Source organism: Balaenoptera ricei, chromosome 12, assembly GCF_028023285.1.
Source record: "Balaenoptera ricei isolate mBalRic1 chromosome 12, mBalRic1.hap2, whole genome shotgun sequence".
Classification (NCBI taxonomy): Eukaryota; Metazoa; Chordata; class Mammalia; order Artiodactyla; family Balaenopteridae; genus Balaenoptera; species Balaenoptera ricei.
This window is the reverse complement of record NC_082650.1, coordinates 88,794,424-88,821,961: the sequence shown is the minus strand read 5'-3', so window position 1 is coordinate 88,821,961 and position 27,538 is coordinate 88,794,424. Positions and strand designations below refer to the sequence as shown.

The window sequence follows — 27,538 nt, the reverse complement described above, 5'->3', positions numbered from 1 at the left end:
GCTCTTTTATTTCCTATTTATCTCTCCATGCAACTTTGTACCTGGTGATATGCACTAGATGACTATTGATTGGATTTTCTTGACATGTATGAATTTCTAATACTCATCCAAATTTTTCTAGGACATTTTCTGTGCCTACTTAATAATACATTAATGTGTTGTAGGGGAAAGATCTTGGACTTTTGCAAGAGAACATACATTTAAATTTAGATATCATCTTTTCATATCTATGTTGCCCCTCTGATCCTCAGTTTCTTCAGCTGTACAATGAGGACAATATAGTAACACCCTCTTCATGAGAGGACCATGGTAGGTGGCAAACGAGCAAACACTCTCTAGTACTAGTATTATTATCATGTCAGTGTCCTCCAGTGAGAGAGTCCATCAGGATGACACTTGTAGTTGAACAAGTTGGGTTTGTTACTCTTGGCAGTGAGGGGAAATCAACATAGGGAATTGCAGGGCGTCTTAGTAAGGGGGTGTTAGGAAAGACTTATCAAGGATTTGGGCTTGTGTTGGGTGATTTCACAGAAGGTTTAAAAAAGTGGGGCTTTGCTCCAGATTTGATGGTGTCAGGGAGGGGGGACAATGCTATGATTGTGTATCTTAGTAAATTATCTAGGATGAGGGAAGACCAGATGCAGTTGGTGAAGAAGTGAGTCACTCATCTTAGCTGAGAAAGGAGAATGCTTGGAACATTGTGGGTTCCACGGGGACCTTGTCTTTGTCTATGAAGTGACCTTGTTTTACCTCATTTTTATCACAGTCTCAGAGTGACCTTGTCTGGTTATTAATGTGTTTTCTGGTGCTTTTAGGTCCAACAGGGGATAACACAGCCTCGCTGTGACAACAAGGAAGCAGCCAACAGTACTGAGGTCTGGCTAAGTGTCAGACCTGAGCCTGGGTGTCACCTTGGTGGTGACTCCTCCTCCAGGGTGATTTGATCACTTTAGATGCTTCTATTTTTAATGATTTTGATTTTGATTAATATTCAGCTGGAGAAAAGTGACAGACATATGGAATGTTTACATTTTCTAGGTAGGCCCTCCATTAAAATTATATAGATGTATATCTGCGAAAAAAAATTGATATTGTCTTTTCCAAAATTAAATTATTTTGGGAAAATGAAAGCTTAAGTTTTTAGTTCAAAGCCTCAAGCTCTATGGTAATTTTCTTCGCAGTATTTTACTTCATAGTAATAATTTTTTTCCCTCTGTCAGTAGCTGAAGACTGGAAGAACCAATGATTTAAGTTTGGCCCTCTTTGTGTCAGTTTTGACAATTCTCTTTCTGATATATATTTATGAAGTAGAGAACAAGTAATATAGAGGATAGGTAAGGATAAATAAGTGAGTGACAGATTGAAGACTGAAATAAAGAACTATTGACAAGTTTTCATTTATATATGGGGCTATGTATAAATGAATATAATTATATGATTCAGTGGTCTGGAGTTCACAGACATGGATTAAGGTTTAGTTCCAATCCTTAATTTTATTTATTTATTTATGTATGTATGTATTTATTTATTTTCCAATCCTTAATTTTAAATATTTACTTAGGCAACTTCTTCCTCTTTTCTATTCCTCACTTCTTTCATTTTTAAAATAGAGCTAATATTCATTACCCTTCTGTATCATAGGAATGTTAATGTGATTAAAATTAGGTGGAAGAATCTTGAAAACTATAAAACAATATGAAGTCGAGGATCATGATTTATATGGGAATATTACTTTAAAAACTAGGGATTTGGTGAAGTAAACTCAGGATATTATGACAGTTTCTGAGCTTTATTTCTTATGGACAGCCTTCATCAGACACTCAAAGGGATTCTTTGGCCAGGATTGTTCTAGGGAGAAGTAGCTGCATAAGGGCCCATTTCAGTCTGTGGGGCTGAGCAGTCCTGCGTTTGAGAAATTCATTCCTGAGAATCCAGAACCATTCCAGACAGATCCCATTAGGTTGTAGTTTCCAGATATATTTGCAGACTCATAAACTCTAAGAAGAAGGAAAGAACCACCCAACTATAGGTCCTGAGGAACACAGCTGGAACCTAACATCTGTTACCTAGAGCAAGAGGCTTCGGTCTCCTGTGGTCCTAGTATTTTGATCCTTCAGCATTTGTGAGAGGGTGACCTCCCCACAGTCCCTCTGCAGGGAGCGTTCCTGTGAGGACAGAGAGTGGAAAGATCCTGAGACTTTGCCCTACCTTGGTTCAAAGGTCCCTGATTGTCTCAACATGAGGATGTTATAATTTAAAACACAAATGCTGCCTCGTTAACCTGGTCTTTAATTAAAATTTGCATTTCATCATCTTAACCTTCTAGTCTATTATGTGGCAATTGTATTCATTTTGTGTCATTTCAGATTTTCAGCATTATTCTGGTGATCTTTCAGTGCTTAGCTTATGAGAGTTTTAAAAAAATTGTGTCTTTCTTAATCCTGGCTTGCTCTCTTTTACTATTTAATATTTTTCTCATTTAAACTTTGTCTTAATTTACTTACCATCCTTTTTTTTAAATCCTTCTTAGCCCTTACCACGATAACTTGCTTCTATTCTTAATTCTAATTTTTAAAAATGATATTTCATTTTGATTTTCCTCTTTTGTCATTTATTTTAAAATGACAAATAGGAAACATAGGTTTTTGCTCTTCAGCATATGGCTCTTCTACATTTCAGTCTTGTATCCCAAAGGAGTCTTTCCCATTCCCTGGGTAACTCCCAATTCAGTAAAAATCAGAGCTTTCCAACTTTGGCATACCTAAATCAGATAGCCTCAAAGTCAGGGGTCAGAACTCTTCTCCCCCGATTCCTCCCTACAGGTAACTTAATCAGTCATCAGCAATCAACACAGAACAGTTGTTGAAATGATGGTTTTAGTGTTCAAAATATTCATGACTTTAACTTGTGGTTATTGTTATCCAGTCTATACTATAGTGTCACCAGTTATTGGTCAAGATGAGAAAATAGACTGAAACATAGTATTTTCATTAAAATGTATCATAGTCACAGGGAACTATATTCAATATCCTTGGATAAACCATAATGGAAAAGAATATAAAAACAAATGTATATATGTGTATAAATGAATCACTTTGCTATACAGAAGAAATTAACACGACATTGTAAATCAACTATAAAAAAATTTTTTAAATAATAAAATAAGATAAAATGTATCATAGGAATTGTTCCCTGCACATCGGAGACAGGTTTTTCTTCCGGGTGAACACAATTGCAGAAGGAAGTTTCTTTAACACAGCAAACCCCAGGAATCTAATGTTTTAGCCATTGCAATTTTAATTCTTCTGGGTCCAGAAAATCTGGTCATGTGTCACATTGCTGTAAAAAAACTTTGTGTCCCCAGAGTGACACTGTTGTATAAGGAAGCACATTACATGAAGGTAGGACAGACTGATCTCAGCATCCTCCCAGCTTCAAAATACAGCCTCGTGTTCTCTATTCTTAGTCACCTTTGTGGGATGGTTAGTTAAGAAATAGGCATTTGGAGTTTTTAAATTGAAAAATAGCACTGGAAAAATCCAACTGCAAATGCTTATGATGGAAATGAAAAGAAACTAAAAAGCCTAAGAAAGTGCTGATTCTTAACCTGGCTGCCTATCATGGAAGAAATTATGCCCTCTAATGCGATGTTTACCAAATGGTGTCCCATGAAAAGGAAGAAAAAGGGAAAGAGGGGAGGGAGGATTGATTTTTAAATAAATTTGGGAGATACAGCTTTAAACAAAGTCTATTCAGAGTAGGGCTCCCTGCATTAGGTCTACAATGGCATCACACATTCAACGCGTTCCAAATAGACATTCTAATATTTCTGGACTGTGTATCCGCGGACCTGTTTGAAACCTACTCTAACCCAGTTCAGTAAAAGGGTCTACCATTTACCCATGTCTGGGCTACACTCTAGTCCCCAACATCTCCCATACCCATTCTTGTCTCTGTGCAATCCAATCTACACACAACCGCAAAATGAACGGTTAAAATGTCACATCTCTTCCCTACTTTAAAGTCCTCTCGTGGTGCCTCACCTTGTTGGCCCCATGCCTGCCGGGTCCTCCAGGATCGGACATCTGCTCACCCTCCAAACCCACCTCCTGCCGCGTCCCCCTCTTCGTGATCCCCACGAGCCCCAGGCTTCTCTCTTTCCCCGATAACACAAAGCTTTCTAGACCTCAAGACCTCCCTTGGGTAGAGCCTTCCACGGAACTTTATGCTTCTGGCTTCTTTTAGTGATGGGAACTAAGCTCTCCTGTGGTCACACTGCTTTCAGAACACTTCCAGCTGTGACTCTCTTGTTCACTCATTTGTTTACTTGTTTATCATCATCTGTCTCCACCACAGCCCCTCAGACTACACGTTCCAGGAGAGCAGAGCTTGGTGGGTCTTTATCAGCACAGTTTCCCCTGAGTCTAACAGAACAAGACCGGTCACAGTGCGGATGCTGTGTGCATCGTTTCTCAGGAGTACAGAGGAGCCAGTTTGGGAATGTTTACATTTCCCCAAATCATCGGGAACACTTTTCTGACAAAATGACAAGGTGCTAATTAGCCTTCAGTAGGAACACAGTTCTAGAAAGAAAGCTTTGAGGTGTTTTCAAGCTCGTGGTTTTGCAGTGAGTCTGGGGGTTCTCCCTGTCAGTGTGGAAGGCAGTCGTATCTGGGTGGGTAGTAGGGTGGGGAGGGCCTTGGTGGTTTCTTGCCTCCGTACTCACCCAGGTGGAGAGCAAACCTGAATGCAGCTGAAGGAGAAGCAGCTTCGGCACCACTCTGGATCCCAGTTAAGCATCAGATAAAAAGAAAAAAGTCTCTTCATGTCTTGTGTGGTACCTAGACAAGAGGTTATGAAATAGAAAACTTAGGTGTATCATATGATAATTGGTTTTTATTTTTAAATATCTCAACATTTAATCCCTGAAGTATAATGCATATATCAGACTAAGAAATGCTTAAATGCCCATAAAAGAACTCTTAATTTCCACCTCTCAAAAACCTCTACTTTTTCCTAATCAGTAAAATGACACTACCATTTCCTGAAAGATCTTTTTAATTTTTTTTTGGTTTAGGTGATTTCAGTGATATTGTGGTATTGTTTTTTATTTTAATTTTTTTATTGACATATAGTTGGTTTAGTTGTGTTAGTTTCAGGTGTACAGCAAAGTGATTCAATTATATATGCATATATATCTTTTTTTTCAGATTATTTTCCCTTGTAAGTTATTACAAGATACTGAGTATAGTTCCCGGTGCTATACTGTAGGTCCTTGTTGTTTACCTATTTTATATATATTAGTGTATATATATATTAATCTCAAACTCCTAATTTATCCCTCCCCCCCAGAACATAATTAATGATTTTTTTGTTTTAAATTCTAGGATGAGAAACAAACAAAAAACCTAAAATAAAACAACGTTCCACATTTGGCACTAAAGAAACTCTTTCATGTACATATAAGTCAGTTGTCTAATCTTTTAAATTAAATTCACGTACTCCTCTCTTTCTAACCTCTCAATTTTCCATTTTCACAGCGGAAATGGAACTTTGCCTTACCACACTCTATAACACACTCACTAAAGGAATATTGGGTTTTTGCTCTTTTTTAAAAATATCCAATCAGTTACTTTGTCAAGTCCATTCTTTCATACTGGTGCAGTGAATGTTCAGGAAAAGAAACTTCTAGTTCTCAGTGTAAAATAAAAAGTCAAAAACATCCACTTGATACATCTTCAATTTCATTGTTATTTATTTTCTGTAACTAATTTATAAACAAAACTGTTCATATCTAAAATATATGTTTTGTTGATGTTTATGGTGGTGTTGAACCTCAAAAGTTCCCTCAAATGTCTAATTTAACTCATTCTTGAACTTTAGCCAAAACAGAACATGTGTACTTTGGCAGAAAGGACTGAACTAATATTACAAATGTATGGATTTTAAATGTTTAAAAATTTTTAACTATGGTGATGCAAAGTCTTCTTTCAAAAAAAGCCCTCTGAGCAAAACACTTCACAAATATTTTTCCTAATCTCTCTTAGGCAAGGTCTTTCCTCATTCCTCGTCCATAATACAGCCCCCTGCCCAATTATCTTCTCTGATTCCACCTCTGACTCAGTCATTACCACGTGCACATCTTCCTAGCCGGAGACACTAATCCTCTGTTCTTTGCAGTGAGTGTGTAGCTATTACATTCATTAACAAACAAACAAACAAAAAAGCTAAAAATTTACCTCAAACCAGAATTCTTAAGGACAAGAGATATTCTTTTATTCTACTCACTGAGCACTAAACTGATTGGCATCTCTTAATTCATCTTTGTTTATGTGTTGCTTTCTGAATGTTCTCAAAAATTTGAATACCTGTATATTCTTTTGCCAAATAGATGGTACATATGCTGCAGGCATGAATGTTTTTTTTTAACCATTCTTCTTGAAAGCAAACTTAATAAGTCTTATCTTTGAAAAGCAAAATTCTGAAATGAAAATAGTTTATATCAGCCTATTGATTCACTAGACTTTTTAGTCTGGCAAATGGATTACATAGCCAATAAGATTGTGTCAGATACTTTTAATAAAGTGAGATGCTAAAATTACATGAATGGGATGATTAAATTGGCATTTTGTGATTTTTCATCTCACAAAGTGTTTATTAAATACAGCTAGACACATATTAAACAGACTTCTTTTTAACAGCTACCAGCGAGACCTGCAATTAGGTTGAAAGTACTCACTCCTATTCTGCCAGGCTTTCTTGTTTAGGTGGGTTTTCACAGCAGCATTAGTTTATGTTGGAACTTTGGATTTATGGTGAACTCTCTTTCGCTGTAATGAAATCGACCAAGAGCCATGGAATGATACTGGAAAAAGTAGAGAGTTATATCCTAGTTCATTTATAACACTTATATGCTAGTTTATGCCTTCTAAATTAGGTAAATATTTTTGCCTGATTCCTTTGCTCCCTTGTAGTTTGTGGCCTGTGGGATTATACCTTCATGAATGCTGTCTCCTTTGTCTAAATTATCCAAATCATAATTACCCCGCAAGTAGGTGTGATCTGTTCTCTGAAAGTCTTCATTGCTGTGTTAAGATGTATTGCTCTTAATTTTTCATTTACTTATTTGTATGTGTAGAGTACTTCTTTTACTGTTATCATATTTTTGAGGTTGGAATTCAAATTCTTGTATTTCTTGTTAATACCTACCACAGAGTCTGATGACTAAGAGATTCTTAACAGTCATTCGAATGAGTGAATAAATAAATGCATCTCAATTTGAACTTCCAAAGACAAAGTCAACCATCTATATTCCATTCTGGTCACCAGACACCTGGACGTCGTTTTGGTCCTCTCTCCACTCACGGTCCTTCCCGTGTGGCCCTGATCTCCCAGGATGCACCATTGGTACCTTCTCCTCATCCCAGTTCAGACCCTTCTCACCATCTCCCATGATTCTTTCTCTTCCCTGCACTACATATGATCAGAGAATCCTATTGAAATTCTTCAATGGCTTCTTTTTTTTTTCCTATTTTTTCTTTTCTTTTTTTTCCTTCTTTTTCTTTGTTTTCTTCTTCTTTTTTTCTTTTTTCTTTTTTCCAATGGCTTCTTAATGATCTGTGAAAAATAGGCAAAATCCATAACACAGTTGACAAAAAGTTTGCAAAATCTGCCCTCTATCTTCTTCATGAACTCCTCTGCGTAGTTATTCACCTGGCTTTCTGGATGCTGTTCACAATGCCCTCCATTCAGTCCTGCCCAGGATCTTTGTGTATCTTCAGGGAACATGCCCTTTCCCTAGGGATTTCCTATTATCGTGCAAGCATACTTGAAACCTCACTTTGTCTGGGAAGACTCCCCAGGCTCTGTAAACTCTTATCTCACAGTGTCTTGAAATCATCCTTTGCAGCAATGCTATAGAATTAATTTATTTAGCATGGAATTAATTAGTTAACTCATTCTAGGGGTTCCTTTTCTAAAATATGAGCTCTGTGAGTTACTGGTCATTACTTGTTGTATTAATTGCTCCCTGTACCCATCTCCAAGATCAAGGTCTTGGCTTGTTGAATGATCAATAAATACTTTTGAAGAAATAAGTCAATAAGAAGAGATACCAGACACATAAAGTAAATAGAAGTGCAGAATCAGGTAACAGTTGTTTGGGGGTTAATAAAATCTAACTGCATTCATTTAGAGTCTCTTGGTCAGGACTCATCTTCAAGGTTAGTTTTACCTTGTACAGGCACCTCAGAGATATCGCAGGTTCAGTTCCAGATCACCTCAATAAGGTGAATATCACAGTAAAGTGAGTCACACCAATTTTTGGTTCCTCAGTACATACAAAAATTCTGTTTACATTAGACTGTAGTCTCTTAAGAGTGCAATAGCATTGTGTCTTTAAAACAACGTACACACTTTAACTTTAAAATATGTTATTGCTAAAACATGCTGACCATCATCTGAGCCTTCCACAAGTTGTAATCTTTTTGCTGGTGGAGCGTTTTCCTCCATGCTGGTGGCTGTTGGCCGATCAGGGTGATGGCTGCTGAAGGTCGGGGCAGCTGGGGCAGTTTCTAAACTAAGACCACAGTGACGTTTCCCAAATGGATTGACTCTTTCTGTCATGAACGATTTCTCTGTAGCATGCAGTGCCGTTTGATAGCATTTTACCCACAGCAGAACTACTTTCAAAATTGGAGTCAGTCCTCTCAAATGTTTGTGCTGCTTTATCAACTAAGTTTATGTCATATTCTAAGTCCTTTGCTGTCATTTCAACAATCCTCACAGCATCTTCACCAGGAGTAGATTCCATCTCAAGAAACCACGTTCTCTGCTCGTCCATAAGAGGCAACTTCCTCATCCCTTCAAGTTTTATCATGAGATTGCAGCAATTCAGTCACATTTTCAGGCTCCACTTCTTTTTTTTATTTCATGTTCCCTTATTTTTTATCATTTTTAATTAATTAATTAATTTATTTATTTATTTTTGGCTGTGTTGGGTCTTCGTTTCTGTGTGGGGGCTTTCTCCAGTTGCGGCGAGCGGGGGCCACTCTTCATCGCCGTGCGCGGGCCTTTCACTGTCGTGGCCTCTCTCGTTGTGGAGCACAGGCTCCAGACGCTCAGGCTCAGTAGTTGTGGCTCACGGGCCTAGTTGCTCCGCGGCATGTGGGATCCTCCCAGACCAGGGCTCGAACCCGTGTCCCCTGCATCGGCAGGCAGACTCTCAACCACTGCGCCACCAGGGAAGCCCTCTTATTTTTTTTTAATGTTACTTTTTAAAAATATATATATTTATTTATTTATTTAGGCTGTAACGGGTCTTAGTTTCGGCATGCGGGATCTTTAGTTGCGGCATGTGAACTCTTAGTTGTGGCATGCATGCAGGATCTAATTCCCCAATCGGGTATCGAGCCCGGGCCCCCTGCATTGGGAGCATGGAGTCTTACCCACTGGACTGCCAGGGAAGTCCCGATGTTCCCTTACTTTTATTTTTACTTATTTTTTAACTTTTTATTTTGTATTGGAGTATAGTTGATTAACAATGTTGTGTTAGTTTCAGGTGTACAACAAAGTGATTCAGTTATGCATATACATGTGTCTATTCTTTTTCAAATTCTTTTCCCATGTAGGTTGTTACATAATATTAAGAAGAGTTCCCCAAGCTTCACTTCTAATTCTAGTTTTCTTGCTATATCCACCACATCTGCAGTCACTTCCTTCACTGAAGTCTTGATCCCCTCAAAACCATCCATGAGGGTTGGAATCAGTTTCTTCTAAATTTCTGTTAATGTTTCTATTTGGACCTCTTCCCACGAATCATGAATGTTCTTAATGACATCTAGAATGTTGAATTCTTTCCAAAAGGTTTACTATTGACTTTGTCCAGATCCATCAGAGGAATCACTATCTATGGTGGCTATAGCCTTACAAAATGTATTTCTTAATAAGACTTGAAAGTCAAAATGACTAGCAGGCATGAAAAACAACATTAATCTCATTGTCCATCTCCATCAGCACTCTTGGGGGACCAGGTACCTTGTTGATGAACAGTTATATTTTGAAAGGAATCTTTTTTTCTGAGCAGTAGGTCTCAGCAGTGGACTTAAAATATTGAGTAAACCATGTTGTAAACAGATGTGCGTCATGCCTGCTTCTTTGTTGTTCCATTTATAGAGCAGAGGCAAAGGAGATTCAGCATAATTTTTAAAGGCCCTTGGATTTTCGGATGATAAATGAGCATTGGCTTCAACTTAAAGTCACCAGTTGCGTTAACCCCTAAAAAGAGAGTCATCCTGTCCTTTGAAGCTTTGAAGCCAGGCATTGACTTCTCTCCAGCTATGAAAGTCCTAGGTGGTGTCCTCTTCCAATAGAAGGCTGTTTTGTCTGCATGAAAATCTGTTGTTTAGAGTAGCCACCTTCATGCATTATCTTACCACTACAGCTTTCTTCATATTAGCAATAACGCTGTTTCACTTTCTTCATTCGTGTGTTCACTGGAGCAGCACTTTTAATTTCCTTCAGGAACTTGTCCTTTGCTTTCACAACTTGGCTACCTGTTTGGCACAAGAAACCCAGCTTTTGGCCTATCTCAGCTTTCAACATGCCTTCCTCACTAAAGCTTAACCATTTCTGGCTTTTGATTTAAAGTGAGAGACGCGTGACTCTTCCTTTCCCATGAACACTTAGAGGCCATTGTACGGTTATTAATTGGCCTCGTTTCATTATTGTTGTGTCAGGGAGGCCTGAGGAGAGGGAAAGAGATGGGAGAACAGCCAATGGGTGGGGCAGTCAGAGCACACACAGCATTCCTCTGTTAAGTTCCCTGTCTTATATGTGCCTGGTTCCCCAAGGCAATGACAATATTAACCTCAAAGATCACTGATCACAGATCACCAAAACAAATATAATAAGCAAGAGAAAGTTCGAATTATTGCCAGAATTACCAAAATGTGACGCAAAGACTCAAAGTGAACAAATGCTGTTGGAAAAATGACACCTGTAGGCTTGCTCCAGGCAGGTCACCACAGAACTTCAATTTGTAAAAAATGCATTATCTGTACAGTGCAGTAAAGGCATGCGTGTACTCTGCGTACAGCCTTCTCTCCTAGAAGACCTCCTCACGCTGTCTCTGCTTCTGCTTTGGCAGTTGATGGACAGTGGCAGGAGTGGAGCTTCTGGAGCCGGTGCTCCGTGACCTGCTCGAACGGGACCCAGCAGAGGAGTCGGCAGTGTACTGCAGCCGCCCACGGGGGCTCGGAATGCAGAGGGCCCTGGGCAGAAAGCAGAGAGTGCTACAACCCCGAGTGCACAGGTGAGGCCTGATGACTGCATTCGAAGGATGCCTGCCCTTTAGATAATGTGACAGGATCGTGCCAGACGGTCGTGGAATTGTCAGGTGATTATACATTTCTAGTCAATGAAGCCGGTTGTACCAGAGCTCATCCTACTGTATGTTACATGAATAAAGTAACAAGATTCAACAGATTCTTAAATTAGATGAAATTAATGAGATTAGATTAAATTTTGATGAAATTGATGAAGTCTAGCACGGAGCTCGTGTTCTTTACAAGTAAAGGTCAATGTCCATTTGCAGCTTCTGACAAACTTACAGAAACTTCTGTTCATCACAATGCTCTACATTTGACCAGCAAGTTAAATATTTGTGTCCATTTGATTCATGGTGGTAGATTAATAAAAATTGAATAGACAGTCATGGGCCTCAGATTTTCAAATCCCTAAAGCAGTGTGCACTGGACGACTTCCATTGACCTTGACGTATTTCTTTCAGCCAATGGTCAGTGGAATCAGTGGGGTCATTGGAGTGGGTGCTCCAAGTCCTGTGATGGCGGCTGGGAGAGGCGAATGAGGACCTGCCAGGGTGTGGCAGTGACCGGGCAGCCGTGTGAAGGGACAGGCGAGGAAGTGAGAAGATGCAGCGAGCAGCGATGTCCTGGTGAGTGAGCTCAGATCGTCCCCAGGGAAACACTTTGGTACCTGGGGGAAAAAAAGGATTAAAAACATTGTCATTGGTTAAAGGCCGTATTTCCTCAATGGAAGTATTGCTAATAATAAGTGGCAATTTACTTCTTTCCATAATGTATGAGGTTTTGTCTGTTTATGTGTCAAAGGCTGTGCCTTCTATACATTTTAAAATTATTTGCTGAAAACTGACGTTGAAAAATGTAATAACACCAAAGTAGGCATATTGAACAATAACACGGCTAGAAATTTTTGAAATTAAGTTAGGGTACTGTTTTTTTTTTTTCACTCTCTTTATGAAATATTTGTTTACTGAGAACACAAAACAAGTTGCCTTAGATTATTTTACTAGAAATATAGAGACATCAGTGTGAGGTAGATTAGTAAGGAAATAAAGAGATGAGGTTGAAACTCAGAAACTTGTAAATTCTGCTGTTAATCCATCCTGATGTGTGACCTTGGACACCCCAGTTTACTAGCCCTTGCCCCATTCCCACTGTAAAAGGAAATTCCTGTGAGTAACTCACTTTAAAATAACAGCATCACACTTTAATTCATAGTGAAAAAATGGAAGTATTGCTACACTGGAGGATTTTACATATGAGCATAGAAAAAAGAGAAGGTCAGAAATTGCCCAGATTATAAATCATATTGTATTATAGGTCATAAATTTTAAAAGCTCATTTAGAACAAAGACTCCTTCCTAAGTGTGTGTACATTTCATAAAATACTATTAACACACTCAAGACTCAATAAATAAGTGAAAATTCGGATTTTAGAATGATACCATTGGCAAAATTTTATAAACATACAGGAAAAGCTAATAGCATGGAATTTAAAAACTTCATAGCTGGGTATAAAGTTCTGAACTTAGAGAATTTGAAGACCCAGTTAGAGCCGTTGTTGCCACTAGTAACTGTTGTGGGCAAGCTCGCCGATCTTGGGCTATCTGGTCCTAGTGGGTGTGGTGACTTCAGCTGTTTGAGATTCCTTTTCAGTTCAGGAAACTATGGATTTTTGTCTCTATGTAACATGACTACTGGGATTTAGAAAAACCAAGGAATTCTAAGAGCTATCCAGGGATCAAAACTTTTTATTTCTCCATATTTAGAATTCTAAAGACTTTTCATGGTTCAATAGCAACAGAAACTGGACTCTAAGGGTAACAGTATATCAGTGGTATTTTTTTGGTTCTTAAAAAAGATCTAAAATTAGTTTTGTTAATTCTTAAGGCCATATGAATCCAGAATGATAAGAAGTAACCAGCACGCAGGACTCTGTTTAGAAAGATACCTATACAGATTAGCATCATGAAATTTCTGCTGTGCTGCATAAGAATTAAGAAGCATTAAACAAAAATATTTCTTTTGCCGAGGGAGAAATTTCACTGGAACAGTAGGCATGACTAAATAAGACCCTTTTAACATCTGAAGTTATCTGAACTAGTCTGAGCGTGCCAAGGTTCTTAACTGGTCCTTTAAAACTGACTTTTATCTGCATATATAGCGGTAAGATGGTGGTGCTTGCAATCAGCTTTATAAAGATTGCCACCTGCTGTTTGGAAAACATTTTACATCTCTATTTACAAAAAAGATATTATACCTTATTTGCTAGGTTTATTTGCTGGCTTTCGTGCTTTCAGGGAGACTGAAAAATTATCATATAAAACTGTAAGCACTTTTTAGATTATATAATATATATAATTATTTTGGTATTAACCGTAACATTTTCATTTTTCTCTTTTCAAAAATATGATTTGAAATCCCCTCAAGTATGTAAATAACATTTTTGAATTAAAATGAATTATTGAATCAGCTAAACAATTCACAGATTAGTGATTATACAGGGGTAAAAAAATAAATATATGTACCAAGCTTTTGAAAATATATCCTAATCTTGCACCTTCATACAAATCACATTATCCATTAAAAATTATATGTGACTATTAATTTCAACAATGCTTTCTGCCTCTGTATAGAAATTTTATCAAAATAAAGGAGGTGTTTTACTTTTAATATTTATCCTTTAACTTTTCAATGCACAGCCATGTCATCCCCAGATTATTTTATCAAGAAAGCGGGATTTATAAATAACTCAGTTTTCCACGGTGGACTTGATTTATATATTGGCTTTTCAACTCCGCACAATTGTTTCTCTGTAGTTAATATATATTCCTTTATGATTAGAGCATAGGTTTCCTAATTTCTGCCATTAGATTGCTCTAAATTTACACATTGACAATATAAATTGAGAAAACTTTCAAATTATCTTAACAGTTGCTAAGGCATTTTTTCTCGTTTTGTCAGTGATAAAGCCTGAACAAATGTCTCTTTTGAAACAATGTTTTTTTCTAGTATTATTTTTAGTACTGTTCTCTCTTAATTTTTCTTCCTCTTGCTGGAAGCAAATAAACTAGTATTTATTTTTATGCTTCACTTAATTTGGATACAAAACAAATTAATCAAGTTTTCCAAGAGACCCTCAGTTGTCAGGAAGGAGAAATGTAATATATGCAGATGTTTGTCTGGATAATTAATAAAAATAATGATTAATCATCTGGGTTTACTCAAAAGCTGTTATGACATCTACTAAAAATGGAAAATAAAAAATATTTTCCCATCAAGATTAGGATATTTCTTTCCTGGTAAATAGATAAAATGAAAGTATTAAAAAGGGCCTCAATGATGCCCCTGTCTTCATAAGAAAAGAGAATTAGAGGGATTAAAAAATTATATTATTACTTTTTAAAAATACTGCTAGTTAAGGAATAGAGTAGCTACAAGGGAGATAATTAAGTTGCCCAATTTTTAAATTGGTCAACCTCACCAAATAATGATTTCATTGATCTCAATCTTATTGTACACCCAGGCTTTGAGGGTTAAAATAGTAGAAAGTTAATAGCTCCCCTAATTATGTTATGTTGCTACAATGTGAAAAAATACTATTTTTAATCTTTTGTTTGGTTGGTTTTTTCCCCCAATATTCCCCTGGTTAATATCATTCAGAAAGCAGAGTTACTGGTGCTTGGCCTACATTAGCCCAGGCTTCCCAGGCCCTCCCCGCTCTGCTCCCAGGGAAGGGCTTGCTCTTTCCAGAGCCCAATTATAGGATGTATGACTCTTTAGTCATTAGTTGCTAAATTGGAACCTACCATTCACAGGGAGATGTTACACTTAATTTATACATAAAATGTCCTTTTTGGAGTCACCATTGCTTTGTCTGCAAGTGGTAAGTGAAGCGCGCAGGTTAAACGTTCTGAGAAAAACTTTGAAGTAAGGGCGCCATACCATAAATGTGCATGGTAACAGCAACTTAGACCAGAGATGGAGCAATTACTGGGATACTGAACTCTAGATATTCATCCCAAGGGAAGTCAGCAGTGACGCTGTGTGCTCAGACTTGTCTTGCACATTGTGATGCATTTGTGTTGGAATTTGGCCCCCTGTAATGTGCTGACTATAAGCCCTCAACAGCCCCCCACCCCTCTGGAGTGACTGTCTCTGCAAGATTGCTCCGCAACAGAATTATGTCTTCTTTGGAGACCAAGAGAGTCGTTCATTTCGTTTCTGAGTAATTTTCCTTCAGTAGGAAGAAAGCATCACCATGCTTGCTTCCTTTGGGCTCCTACCTTCTCTGAGTGCCTCTCTGCATTGCCCAAGCTGTGCTTCGCAAACTTTAGTGGACGAATCCCTTTTAAAATAGCATCAAAAAAAAAAAAAATGCTTAGGAATAAACCTGACCAAGGAGGTGGCTTATATGCTGAAAACCATAAACATTAATAAAGGAAATTGAAGATGATTCAAAGAAATGGAAAGATATCCCATGCTCTTGGATTGGAAGAATTAATATTGGTAAAATGCCCATACTACCCAAAGCAATCTACAGATTTAATGCAATCCCTATCAAATTACCCATGACATTTTTCACAGAACTAGAACAAATAATCCTAAAATTCATATGGGACCATAAAAGACCCACACTTGCTAAAGCAATCCTGTGGAAAAAGAACAAAGCAGGAGGCATAACCCTCCCAGATGTCAGACAGTACTACTATAGTCAGACAAAAGCTACTATAATCAAAATAGCATGGTATTGGCACAAAAACAGACATATGGATCAATGGAACAGAATAGAGAGTCCAGAAGTAAACCTGCACACCTACAGTCAATAAATCTACAATGAAGGAGGCAAGAATACACAATGGAGAAAAGTCAATCTCTTCAGCAAGTGGTGTTGGGAAAGCTGGACAGCTGAATGTAAATCAGTGAAGTTAGAACACACCCTCACACCATACACAAAAATAAACTCAAAATGGCTTAAAGACTTAAATATAAGACATGACACCATAAAACTCCTAGAAGACAACATAGGCAAAACATTCTCTGATATAAGTCATACCAGTGTTTTCTTAGGTCTGTCTCCCAAGGCAATAGAAACAAAAGCAAAAATAAACAAATGGAACCTCATCAAACTTACAAGCTTTTTCATAGCAAACCATAAACAAAACAAAAAGACAACCTGCAGACTGGGAGAAAATATTTGTAAATGATGAGACCAACAAGGGCTTAATTTCCAAAATATTCAAACAGCTCATACAACTCAATAACAACAACAAAAAAATACAACCCAATTGAAAAATGGGCAGAAGACCTAAATAAACATTTCTCCAAAGAAGACATACAGATGGCCAATAGGCACATGAAAATATGCTCAACATCTCTAATTATTAAAGAAATGCAAATCAAAACTACAGTGAGGTACCACCTCACACCAGTCAGAATGGGCATCATCAGAAAATCTACAGACAGCAAATACTGGAGAGGGTGTGGAGAAAAGGGAACCCTCTTACACTGTTGGTGGAAATGTCAATTGGTGCAGCCACTATGGAGAACAGTACGGAAGTTCCTCAAAAAACTAAAAATAGAACTACCATATGATTCAGCAACCCCACTCCTGGGCATATATCCAGACAAATCTATAATTAAAAAAGATACATGCACCGCAAACTTTAGAGGACAAAAGAATCACCCAGAGGGCTTGTTTCTTTTTTTTATTATTTTTTAGTATTTATTTTATTTATTTATTTGGCTGCACTGGATCTTAGTTGCGGCATGCGGGATCTAGTTCCCCGACTAGGGATCAAACCCGGGCCCCCTGCATTGGGAGCGTGGAGCCTTAACCACTGGACCACCAGGGATGCCCCCAGAGGACTTGTTAAGATGGAGATTCATGAGCCAATGTCCTCTGCCCCAAGGTTCTGATTCAGTAGGTCTGGTCCAGGCCTGGGAATCTGCATGCTAACAAGCTCCCAGATGATGGTGATGATGCTGCAGATTACCTCTTGGGTTGCACCAGCCTCGAGTATAAGTAAGTAAGTAACTAACTAAATAAATAAATAAATATTAGTGATAAAACTCACAAAGAGTGGGAAACAGTTCTCCACCTCAGCTCCACTGTTGAAAGTTGAGATATCACCTGAATAAGGCTGCAGAATTTTGTCTTATCCACACTTCTTCATAAATAAGGAGGGATTGTTTCTGGAATCAGTTCATAATGAAATACAGACAATGCATGTCAAGTCTCCCTACCCAACTCTTGTTTCAACCCAAATAAAACAGAAAAATAGGGCAATTAACTAGCCGCGGTAGACGAAGTAGGGTGGTTTAGGCAGAGGTGCTCGGTTGTACAGGACTAGTGCTCCTGTTTTGTGGGCAGCAGGAGGGGTGTCACTGGGACCTGTCTGATGTGAGGCTCTGCCCCACCAGGACACAGATCTTCTGTAGCAGGAGTGAGCTTTCACTGCTCCGTCCCCCAAGGCTCTGAGCTACTATACACACACAGGTGGATAATATCTGGGCTGGGTGTCAGGGAGGAGGATGGGGTCTGAGCTCACATCGACTTAAAGTTCTCCTCAGTTCCCAGTTGGAGGAGTGGGGAATTAATTAATCACTATCAATTCAAATATTTTGTCTCTGTTAGAGACAACTTAAAAAGTTAGACTTCTAAATTGTGTGGACCAAGGTATTTTAGGGTTAAACGTCATCATTCTTGGAAACCCAAATATGTAAGTGTAAAATTTACATATTTTAAAGAGAAAAAAAAGCATACTGGGCTTCCCTGGTGGCACAGTGGTTAAGAATCTGCCTGCCAGCGCAGGGGACACGGGTTCGAGCCCTGGTCCGGGAAGACCCCACATGCCGCGTAGCAACTAAGCCCGTGCGCCACAACTACTGAGCCTGCGCTCTAGAGCCCGCGAGCCACAACTGCTGAGCCCGTGTGCCACAACTGCTGAAGCCCGAGCTCCTAGAGCCCATGCTCTGCAACTAAGAGAAGCCACCGCAATGAGATGCTCGTGTACTGCCACAAAGAGTAGCCACCGCTCAGCACAACTAGAGAAAGCCTGCGCACAGCAACAAAGACGCAGCACGGCCATAAATAAATCAATAAATTTATTTAAAAAAAAAACACACAGTATACTAGTCTCTATTGAAATTTTCACATACAAGTTGGCACCTGCTTTACCTTTTTGATTCCAGACCACAAGACTAATCACTACTAGTGATTTAAAAGAGCTCCTATTTCATTAGAATTGCTATTATTTTTGCTGTCGAATGTTATGTGTATACCCTGTAAAGAACTATATTATTACCTGTTCAGTTTCAGAAGGTTAAGGCAAGTGTTTCACTGCACATTTTTGGACATGGCAAGTAATGTCACACCCACACGGTTCATACCAGCCGTTCACCTGAAACCAACTACTGAGTCCAGTGGTGGCAGTACGTGGCACTAGGGACTGACTTTTCTCCTCTGCAATGTCCTATCTTTTCTTGCTAAGTCACCTCAGATACACTCCAAAAAGTAGGGAAATAAATTAGAACTTGAAGGTACCCTATAGGGAGAGAAGGTACCCCACCTGGTGTTTAACCAATCTCCAGGGAAGCATCCCGTCCTCCCGAAAAGCTGGGGTTTCCTGACCTGCTGCAGTCCGAGATTCTACGGCAAATCAATTCAGCGTTAGAGGCAGAATTAAGGGAGGACCACTGGGCTCTGACATAATCAGTATATATGCCAGATAGTACTCTAGGCCTGCTAGTCAAACCCGTTGCTATGGAAATAATTATTATCATAATTCGCCTTATCAGATTGCTCATCAGATGAAGCTGGGAGAAAACTCGCACAGCTTCTGCACAGCAAAAACTTAACACGCAGTTTGTTGTAATCCTGTATGACTCTACCTTGACCAGTTTAGAAATATTTGGCTACGTGCTGATCATTCGCAAATGGAAACAGAACATTTAAGCAGCACGTTTTACCTTTTTTATTTCTTCCTTTCAGTCCACATTGTTTTGACAGTAAAAATAAGCATATTTTAAGAGCCACTTAATGTTTTTTTTTTTTTATTTTTTTTTATTTATGGCTGTGTTGGGTCTTCGTTTCTGTGCGAGGGCTTTCTCCAGTTGTGGCAAGCGGGGTCCACTCTTCATCGCGGTGCGCGGGCCTCTCACTATCGCGGCCTCTCTCGTTGCGGAGCACAGGCTCCAGACGCGCAGGCTCAGCAGTTGTGGCTCACGGGCCCAGTTGCTCCATGGCATGTGGGATCTTCCCAGACCAGGGCTCGAACCCCCATCCCCTGCATTGGCAGGCAGATTCTCAACCACTGCGCCACCAGGCAAGCCCCCCACTTAATGTTTTTTAGTGAATAAAATGAACATTAATGCAATTAGTAAACTTCTTTTGGAGTTTAAGGTTTCCCAAGACACTAAACCTGAACGTTAGCCCTTGGCATTTCTCATCCCCACTTATTTTCCTCCCCTCACACATCCTGACCCATGAATGGCCCTGAGATCCTGCCCCTGGGCTTTGGTTGCTTCCTGTCTCTCTCCAGCTGTCACCTGAGTGAGAACTGTCACCTAACAGACCTTTCCAACTGGGGTATCAAATCAGACCCTTATGCCCCCAGGGGAGCTTTTCTGTCTGAAGTTCTCCCTCCTTCTTTCCAACCTCTTTCCTAGTGGGGAAGTCCACCTGAGTCAAGTCTCTCCTCCTGGGGCCCTGCTTTCTCCTGCCCCGGCCACTGCCTTCCAGCGGAAAGAGTCTGGGGAGTGTGGTCAAACCAAGGCTGGCTTTGGCCTCATTGTCCTGATACATTAAATGGGATAATGATACAGGCCCAGGGGATTGTTTCAAGGATGCAGTGATAGAATACTCTAGACCAGAGTGATTAAAGTGCAGTCCAGGTCTTCTATGTCCATTACCCATATCATGACATCAACCCCACTTTCTAATCTCTTCCACACAGGTTCTTATCTGATGATTCTCCCCTATTCATGGCCTTAGTCATGTGACTCACTCATTAAAAAACTTCCGTGGCTTCTGGTTCCCTGCCCGATTCCATGCATACTGAGATCCCGGGGATAGTAGTGTCCCCATCAGTGGCTCATTTATACATATGGAAATCTCTGTATGTAAAGCAACCAAGCAGACGCAGTCTCTGGTTCCTGGATCGAGAAGCACGTATTCTGTCCCTTCTCTGTTGCTTGCCCTCCTATTCACCTGGAGTTCCCTAGGGTCCCGGGCCCTCATCTTCACCTACTGAACTAGGAGCATCTTGGGAGCCCAAGCCATTAGAAGCTGTCTTCTCACTTAAGCATTCCTTCTCCCACAACTTCATGGGTGCTCTTTCTTTTTTGAACCCTTGTAAACTTGCTTTGTGCTTCCCTTATTATATATTGCTATTATATTTTATTATATATATATATATATATTTATATACCTCTTAGCTAGAATTCTAGCTTATTGCAAATGAGCTATATATTTTCACCTTCCAGATCCCCTTCTCTGCATTGACTGTAGCAGGTCCTTAGATATATGCCCTTTTGAATGTATTTATTCCATATCATAAAATCTATAACTGGACTAATGAAATCATCTGTGTAAAAGCATGTGAATACACTTCAAAATGACTATAATAGTAATACATTTTATAATCTTACTTTACTCTTTCAAAATGCTGTTAGATTACTTAATTAGAATTTGAATGGACATTTTTAGTGCATCTACTATTTTTATTTTGTAGTTAGAATTTGTGGCATGATCCTTCCTTCTTTAGAAACAAATCATCGAGATGTTGGGGGCAAAAAAAAAAAATATGTAACTTTCTATAGCAAGTTACTCAGTTTCCCCAAATCTCAGCCCAGCTTATTCTTTTAGGCCAGAGCTCCTCAAGGTGATCTCGGAGCCATTTGTCGGGCTAGCATGGGTCCCAGGTTTGCCCAAATAGGGATTCTTAAGGCCTTAGGGCAGCTCACAAGACAGGAGGCGGTGGCCCGCGGCCTTGAGCCTGAAGCAGCCTTGCCCATCACCCTAATGTGCCTCCAAATGTTATCATTTGCTCCATCTGCCGTGACCTGGGGAAGGCCGTGGAGTGCTGTTATCCTCAGCAGTTCCTAAAATGATGTAAGAAGGCAAGTAAGCACAGCACAGACCTCACGGGTACTCCAGTATAAAACTTCGTCTCATGAAAAGATAGTTACTTAAGAGCTATTCCCCACAGTTAAAGTTATCTATTTTTTAATTATTATTTAACTTTGCTAACAAGTTGGAAGTAGGGTGACCTTGTCTAAGTCAAAATATAGAATTTAAAAAATACTAATTCAGAATTTTGGGGTGTGTGTTATGTATAACACATTGTCAGACCAAGTACTCAAACAGGCAACCTGAAATGCACACTGTTCGCTAGGGAATTCAAAGTTCGTGGTTTGCTGACTTCCAGACTTGGAAACACATTTTTGCAAAATACTTACGTACTTATTTTAGTGCAACAAATGCTTAGAGATGGTGTAACATTCTCTGAAAATGGGCTGAGAGAGATGTTTGATGCACTGAGGTCCACCACCTCCTCACTGAGCAATTTCTCTCTGCCTTGTTTTGCCCATGTTTACAGGGATGACAATAATTGCATCCACTTTAAAGGTTATGACAATTATTTGAATGAAAATATTTAATGTGCTTAGAATATTGCCTAATTCATAGTATGTGTAAATATTGCTGTTGTAACGGTGTAGCAACTTGAGACTGATAACCATCATTCTCTATAGAAGGAAGGCTATTATGAAACACATCTGATAAACACCCCTCTTTTTCCCTTCAGCCTTATTAGTAGCGCCATGAAGTCTTCACATGTGTAGGGTCCACTGCTGAATTAGAGCTGTAAACTGTGTGAGCACAGAGGCTGAATCTGTCTTACTTACCTCTGTACCCCCCAGCACAGGGGGTTCCCAAAACATAAGAATTAATGAATTGCCAGCAAATGAAATTTGAAATATGGGGTCATGCATTGTGCATAATTTTTTCTTTTCTTTTTCTGCCTGCAGCTCTACAGTTTAGAATTAATTTCTCTTTAATGCTGAAATTCTAGCATAAGTGGTAAAAACTAATTTTCCACATCAAATTAATTTAAGCCCTGTATAATTTTTGCTATTTTTAAGAGACAGAAAATCAGTTTGAATAGACAGATTAACAGCTAATCACTAGGTAATTGCCACCTTGTTTTAAGGGCGCATGCTAACTACGTACTTGTGCCTTCAAATACAGTTGTATCTTACAGATGGGTTTTTATATCTTTGCACTAGTGAGAGCAAACCGTGGGATCTTTCCGCTGATGAACAGAGTCGTGGTTCCATTTTGCTGAGGCATAAAAAAGCAAGTGCTTCATATTGCTACACAATAATATGTTTTTATTTTGAGCACAGCCGCGTGGCCTGAGCTAATTATACATTTTCTAATTTACAAAGTGCACACAGGTAGCATTAAACAGAAAACAAAACAAAACAAAACAAAACAACACAAAACAACATTAACACAAATCTCTATCTCCAGCTTTTGCTTCTCTCCTGCGCTTTCGTGCCATACACCAGCCAGCTTTTTGCTACCAGGATGCGCTCAGATAGCTCACACTCAGAACTGTTTTCAGCATCTTCTCTCCCAAGTCATATCCTCCCCGTGTGCTGTCGCTCAGGGTAGGGCACACCAGACTCTCTCCCTGGATACCTGAGTTTAATCTTTACTCCCTCTCTCATCCTCACCTCCTACACCTGCCCTGGAGCTGAGCCCATCCCTCCTCCTAAACACATTTGGAATCCACCCACTTCCTGCAGCCACTTCCTGTGGTTCCACAGCCCTTCTTCCCCAGTTACACCCTTTCGATTGTCACAGGCCTCCTTGACGTCAGTCTCACTCGCCTGCAACCCACTCTCCAAACTGCCGGGACAGCATTCAAAACATGACATCTATTTCCCTCGCCCTTAAGTTCACACCTCTAGTTTACATCGTCATCCTCACCCCCTCCTCCTCCTGCAGTGACCCACCTCTGTCTGGCCTCAGCTCTCCCAGGGGAGATGTTCCCAGTGCCTTGGATGGACCAGGCTCTCCTTGCCCTGGGTCTTGCCACGTGTGGTTCTCGAGGCACAGTTGCCCATCCTTGGTGGTTGACTCCTCCTTGTCCTTCACATCTCAACTTGGACATCCTTCTGGAAATCCTCTGCTGGCCTGCTCACCCCTAAAGTACCCCTAGAGCAACCGGGACTCCTCTGGTCATAGTGGGAGCCTGACGGCACCGTAATGTCTCTACTTCTGTGGCCCTCGACATCTTGGAGTTGAGAGGCTCTGTCTATTCCTTTTTTGTGCAGTACTTCCCAAGGAGACTGGGACATGATGGGTGCCCAAGTATTTGTAGAATGAATGAGTTCCATTCCTGCCACTGAGAAGACCCCAGGAAGCTTCTCACCCCTGGGGACTTCATAAACCTAAGATGGAAGAAAATAAATTGTCATTTTAATATCTAGGCTGTTTTGCTTTGGGTATGAGCAGAAATAGACCTGCTTTCTGAACTAAAATTTTTTTTTTAAGATTTAATCTTCAAAGATGCCAAATCACCTTTGATGAAATATTTAAAGCAGCTGCGGGATTTGACATTCCTTCTAAAAAGCTGAAAATCCTGAACCGATTTGCAACTTTGAATCTCTGATTCCTCTGTCATCTTCCCTTCGTATCATTTGTGTACTGAGTTTCTATCTACAAGAAGCACGACGAATCCAAAGTTTCATGCATTTACAGAGGAGAAAACAAAGTTTGCTGACTTCTCTAGGTTTAAAACAATTACTGTGATTTTTTTTTTCTTTGGTCTGGTTAAACTACCTCACATTGATTGTCACCAGGTAAATGGGAATTAATACTTACTTGAGTGGCGTAGTTGGAAAAGTACCTGCTGAATCAGCTTCTTCCTTGACCGGTCAGGATGTATGCAGTTCACACCAGGGGCTTCTGAACAGGGTCTCCTGGACCCTTACCAAGTCAGGCACAGCCCTACCAGGTCAAGTTTTGTAAATATCCAGTACCATGGAAACCTATTTTGGCTAATTTTTAGGAAACCTATGGTAGCTAACTTCTCTCTCTTATTGCCCTTAAATGAAAATGACTACCTACTGCTGGCCTATTTCACACACACACACACACACACACACACACACACACACACGAGTCCTCAGTACTTTGCAAAATCATCCTCATTATCTGTCATCTTAAGCACTGGAGTCCTGGAAAAATAGATCTTCTGAACGTATTTGGTAGTTTTAGGGTTAAAAGCACATGTGTGTCTATAGTTCCCACTGTCATTTACCAGGACCTGTAAGTGCTATGTGCCGTTACGAACGAAGCAAAACAGAAAAAGCCCTGTCTTCCTGGCGCTCACATTCTAGCAGGAGCAGGCTAATAATAATACGACTAATAAATAAGGAAGGACACCGGGTAGCTGTGTACGGTGAGGGGTGTCTTGGAGAGCAGCTGGGGCAGAGGAAGGGCTGGGGTGAGAAGGCGGGATTCCAGAAGAGCCTGAGGGCAGCGGAGAGGAGCCGTGAGGAGGTGTAGGGAGGGAAGGGGGAGGCGTGTCCTGGGCAGAAAGAACAGGTGCACAGGCTGTGGGGTGAGGGTCCTCCTGGAGTGGGAGAAGCCCCCGGGGGGCAGTGAGAGTGGACGGGGGGAGCTGAGGAAGGGGCCGGACTGAGGTGCCTTGTAACTGACGCTCCTTTCAAGGCTCAGCGTTGTACCTACACGGAAAGAAGAACCCTCCCCCCACGTGGTACACCTTTAAAAAACAGTGGAGCGCTCACCCCTATCCTGCCTTGATTTTGAACCTTGAAATCAGTTCCAGGTGTGGGCCCGGTAAACTGCTCGCCCTGTTGGCTCACCCGTGCCATCTAGTGGTGAACGCTTGCAATTACCAGATTTTCTGACCCTAAGGTGGGCGGGGGCAGGGTGCTCTTGTGGGAATAACAATACGTGTCCAAGGGGGGGGGGGGGGTGATGAATTGGGAGACTGGGATCGCCATGTATACGCTAATATGTATAAAATGGATAACTAATAAGAACCTGCTGTATAAAAAAATAAATAAAATAAAATTCAAAAATTCAGAAAAAAAGAAAAGAATTCAAAAAAACCCCACAAAAACAGATGAATGGATAAAGAAAAAAACCCAAAACAATACGAGTGAAAAGCTTTCTGAAAACATACAGGGAAATGAAGACCTCCGGGTGTAAATTGCTCCTTCATTGGCTTATGTCAAGCCTGAATCAGAAAAAAAACCCTGAAAGCTATAGCCACAAGTTTTATGAAATGTACTTCAACGTCAATGGAACTGAAGAAATTGTTTGAAAACAGAAAAAAAAGTACAAGTGAAGTGAAAGATTACAAAGGAAGAGTGAATGAGGAAAACATTGAGCAGAAGTTGGATATAGATAAACAAAAAGAATACTCAAGTGTCATAGTAATATCAGGTTAATTAATCAATTCTATAGAATTATATCGAATTAATTAATTTTATAGAATTCAACTATGGAATAAACTATGCATGATGCATTTTGTGAGTTTTAACATGTATTATAAGTTTCCTTTTCATATTCTGTAGTAGTTTTGGTTGACATTTACAGAAACACAATTATCATCTGTTCCAGTGTTGTCCAGTGGGGTAGCTTTTAAAATTTAAACTTACATTAATTCAAATAGATATATTTAAAACTCAGTTCTCAGTCTTGCTTGCCACATTTCAAGTGCTCGATAGCCACATTGACTAGACGTCACCGTACTGGACAGTGAAATTCCCACTTTCGTCACTGCAGAAAGTTCTACTGGATGGGCTAGTCTATTATATTGTTTCCTCAGTAAAACTGATGTACTTGACAAACATGTTCTGAACACCTACTATGTGCTAGACAGCTTAGCAGTTCCTTACAGCAGATTAAAGAGAAATAAAGTAAAGCATCATTAGTCTCCTAAAGGGCAAAATTTAGGAATTGAGGAGTTTCACACTGTAACCAGATGCTTTCCATCCATTGTGAGAAGAGATATAATACTTGTATATTCAATGACTGAGGTACCGAGGAAGGCCCCCCAGAGAATACACCATTTAAGATGTGTTTTAAAGATATACAGGAATATTACCAAAAACAAACAAACAAACAAACAGAAAAACAAGGAAGGGAGAGAGTATCTTAAGTAGCGGATATAGCTTTTGCAAAGTTAGAGAAGTGTAAATTGGTGTGGGGTATCTGGAGGGTGACAGTTAATTCTGTGTGGCTGGTCCATGGGACAGTAAGTGTGAATCATAATTGGAGGGCGAGGTTAGGGCTTGCTGGAAGGGCCCTTTCATCACAGCAAGCACAGTCCTCTTTATCCCATCAGATAACTGGAGAACCATGGAAAATTTTATGCAGCAAGTTATGGGATTACTCTTCATTTTAGAGATTACTTTTTTGATGTGGCATAAAAGAAGGAAGTTGCTGGAGAACTGTAGCACTTTACACCCTGCATCCCACATGTAATTAAAAAATATATATTTGGAATCCGAAAAAAAATATCAATTCACCTCTCTGTGCCTACCTGTTTTCCCTTTTGATAAATGGGGCTAATAGTGTCTGACTTATAAAGTTGTTGGGGAAAGTTAAATGAGCCCATTCATGTAAGACTGTTAATAAGGGCTCAATGCTATTACTGTTATTAAGGGTTTGAAATTATCTAAGGAAAGCATTTAACATGAGGAAAATGTAAGGGGTGGATGATTCTGCAAAGGATGCGGGGAATGAGACAGGGAGAAAGAATAGTCCAAGTGCTTGGTGGAGGCCTGAGAGAGAAGAGCTTTCTAAGACCCTAAAGAAAGGATTTCCAAGGAGGAGGGGGAAGTCAATATAAAAAGTACTGCAGGGAAGGTTTAGTGAGTGATGACCGGGGTGAGCGTATTGGGTTTGGCCAGTAGGAGATCACTGGTGGCTGAGGAGGGGACATTTATGAAGACGGGCCTGGTGAAGGTTGGATCAACTGCTAATCCACCCACTGAGCAAAGATTCCATGACTCGGAGACAGGAGCCTATGGGTTTTACTGAGAACCTAGATTTATATCCATATATAAATGTAAACTCAGCGTGAGGGAGATTATCTTGAAGAATCCAAGGTAGCATAGAGGGTGTGCAGGAGTCAGGGTTCTAGAATCCAGTTCTGCTGATACCTCCA

At 39.8% G+C, this 27,538-nt stretch overlaps 1 protein-coding gene across 1 annotated transcript in view; it reads left to right on the top strand.

Annotated features, from left to right (window-relative positions):
* ADGRB3 (adhesion G protein-coupled receptor B3) overlaps positions 1 to 27,538 on the top strand; it is an 802,747-nt gene that overhangs the window by 325,740 nt on the left and 449,469 nt on the right. Inside the window, exons 5-6 of the mRNA XM_059942117.1 lie at positions 11,147 to 11,311; positions 11,789 to 11,953. Coding sequence (XP_059798100.1) covers positions 11,147 to 11,311; positions 11,789 to 11,953 — 330 coding nt within the window. The remainder of the gene's footprint in view (positions 1 to 11,146; positions 11,312 to 11,788; positions 11,954 to 27,538) is intronic.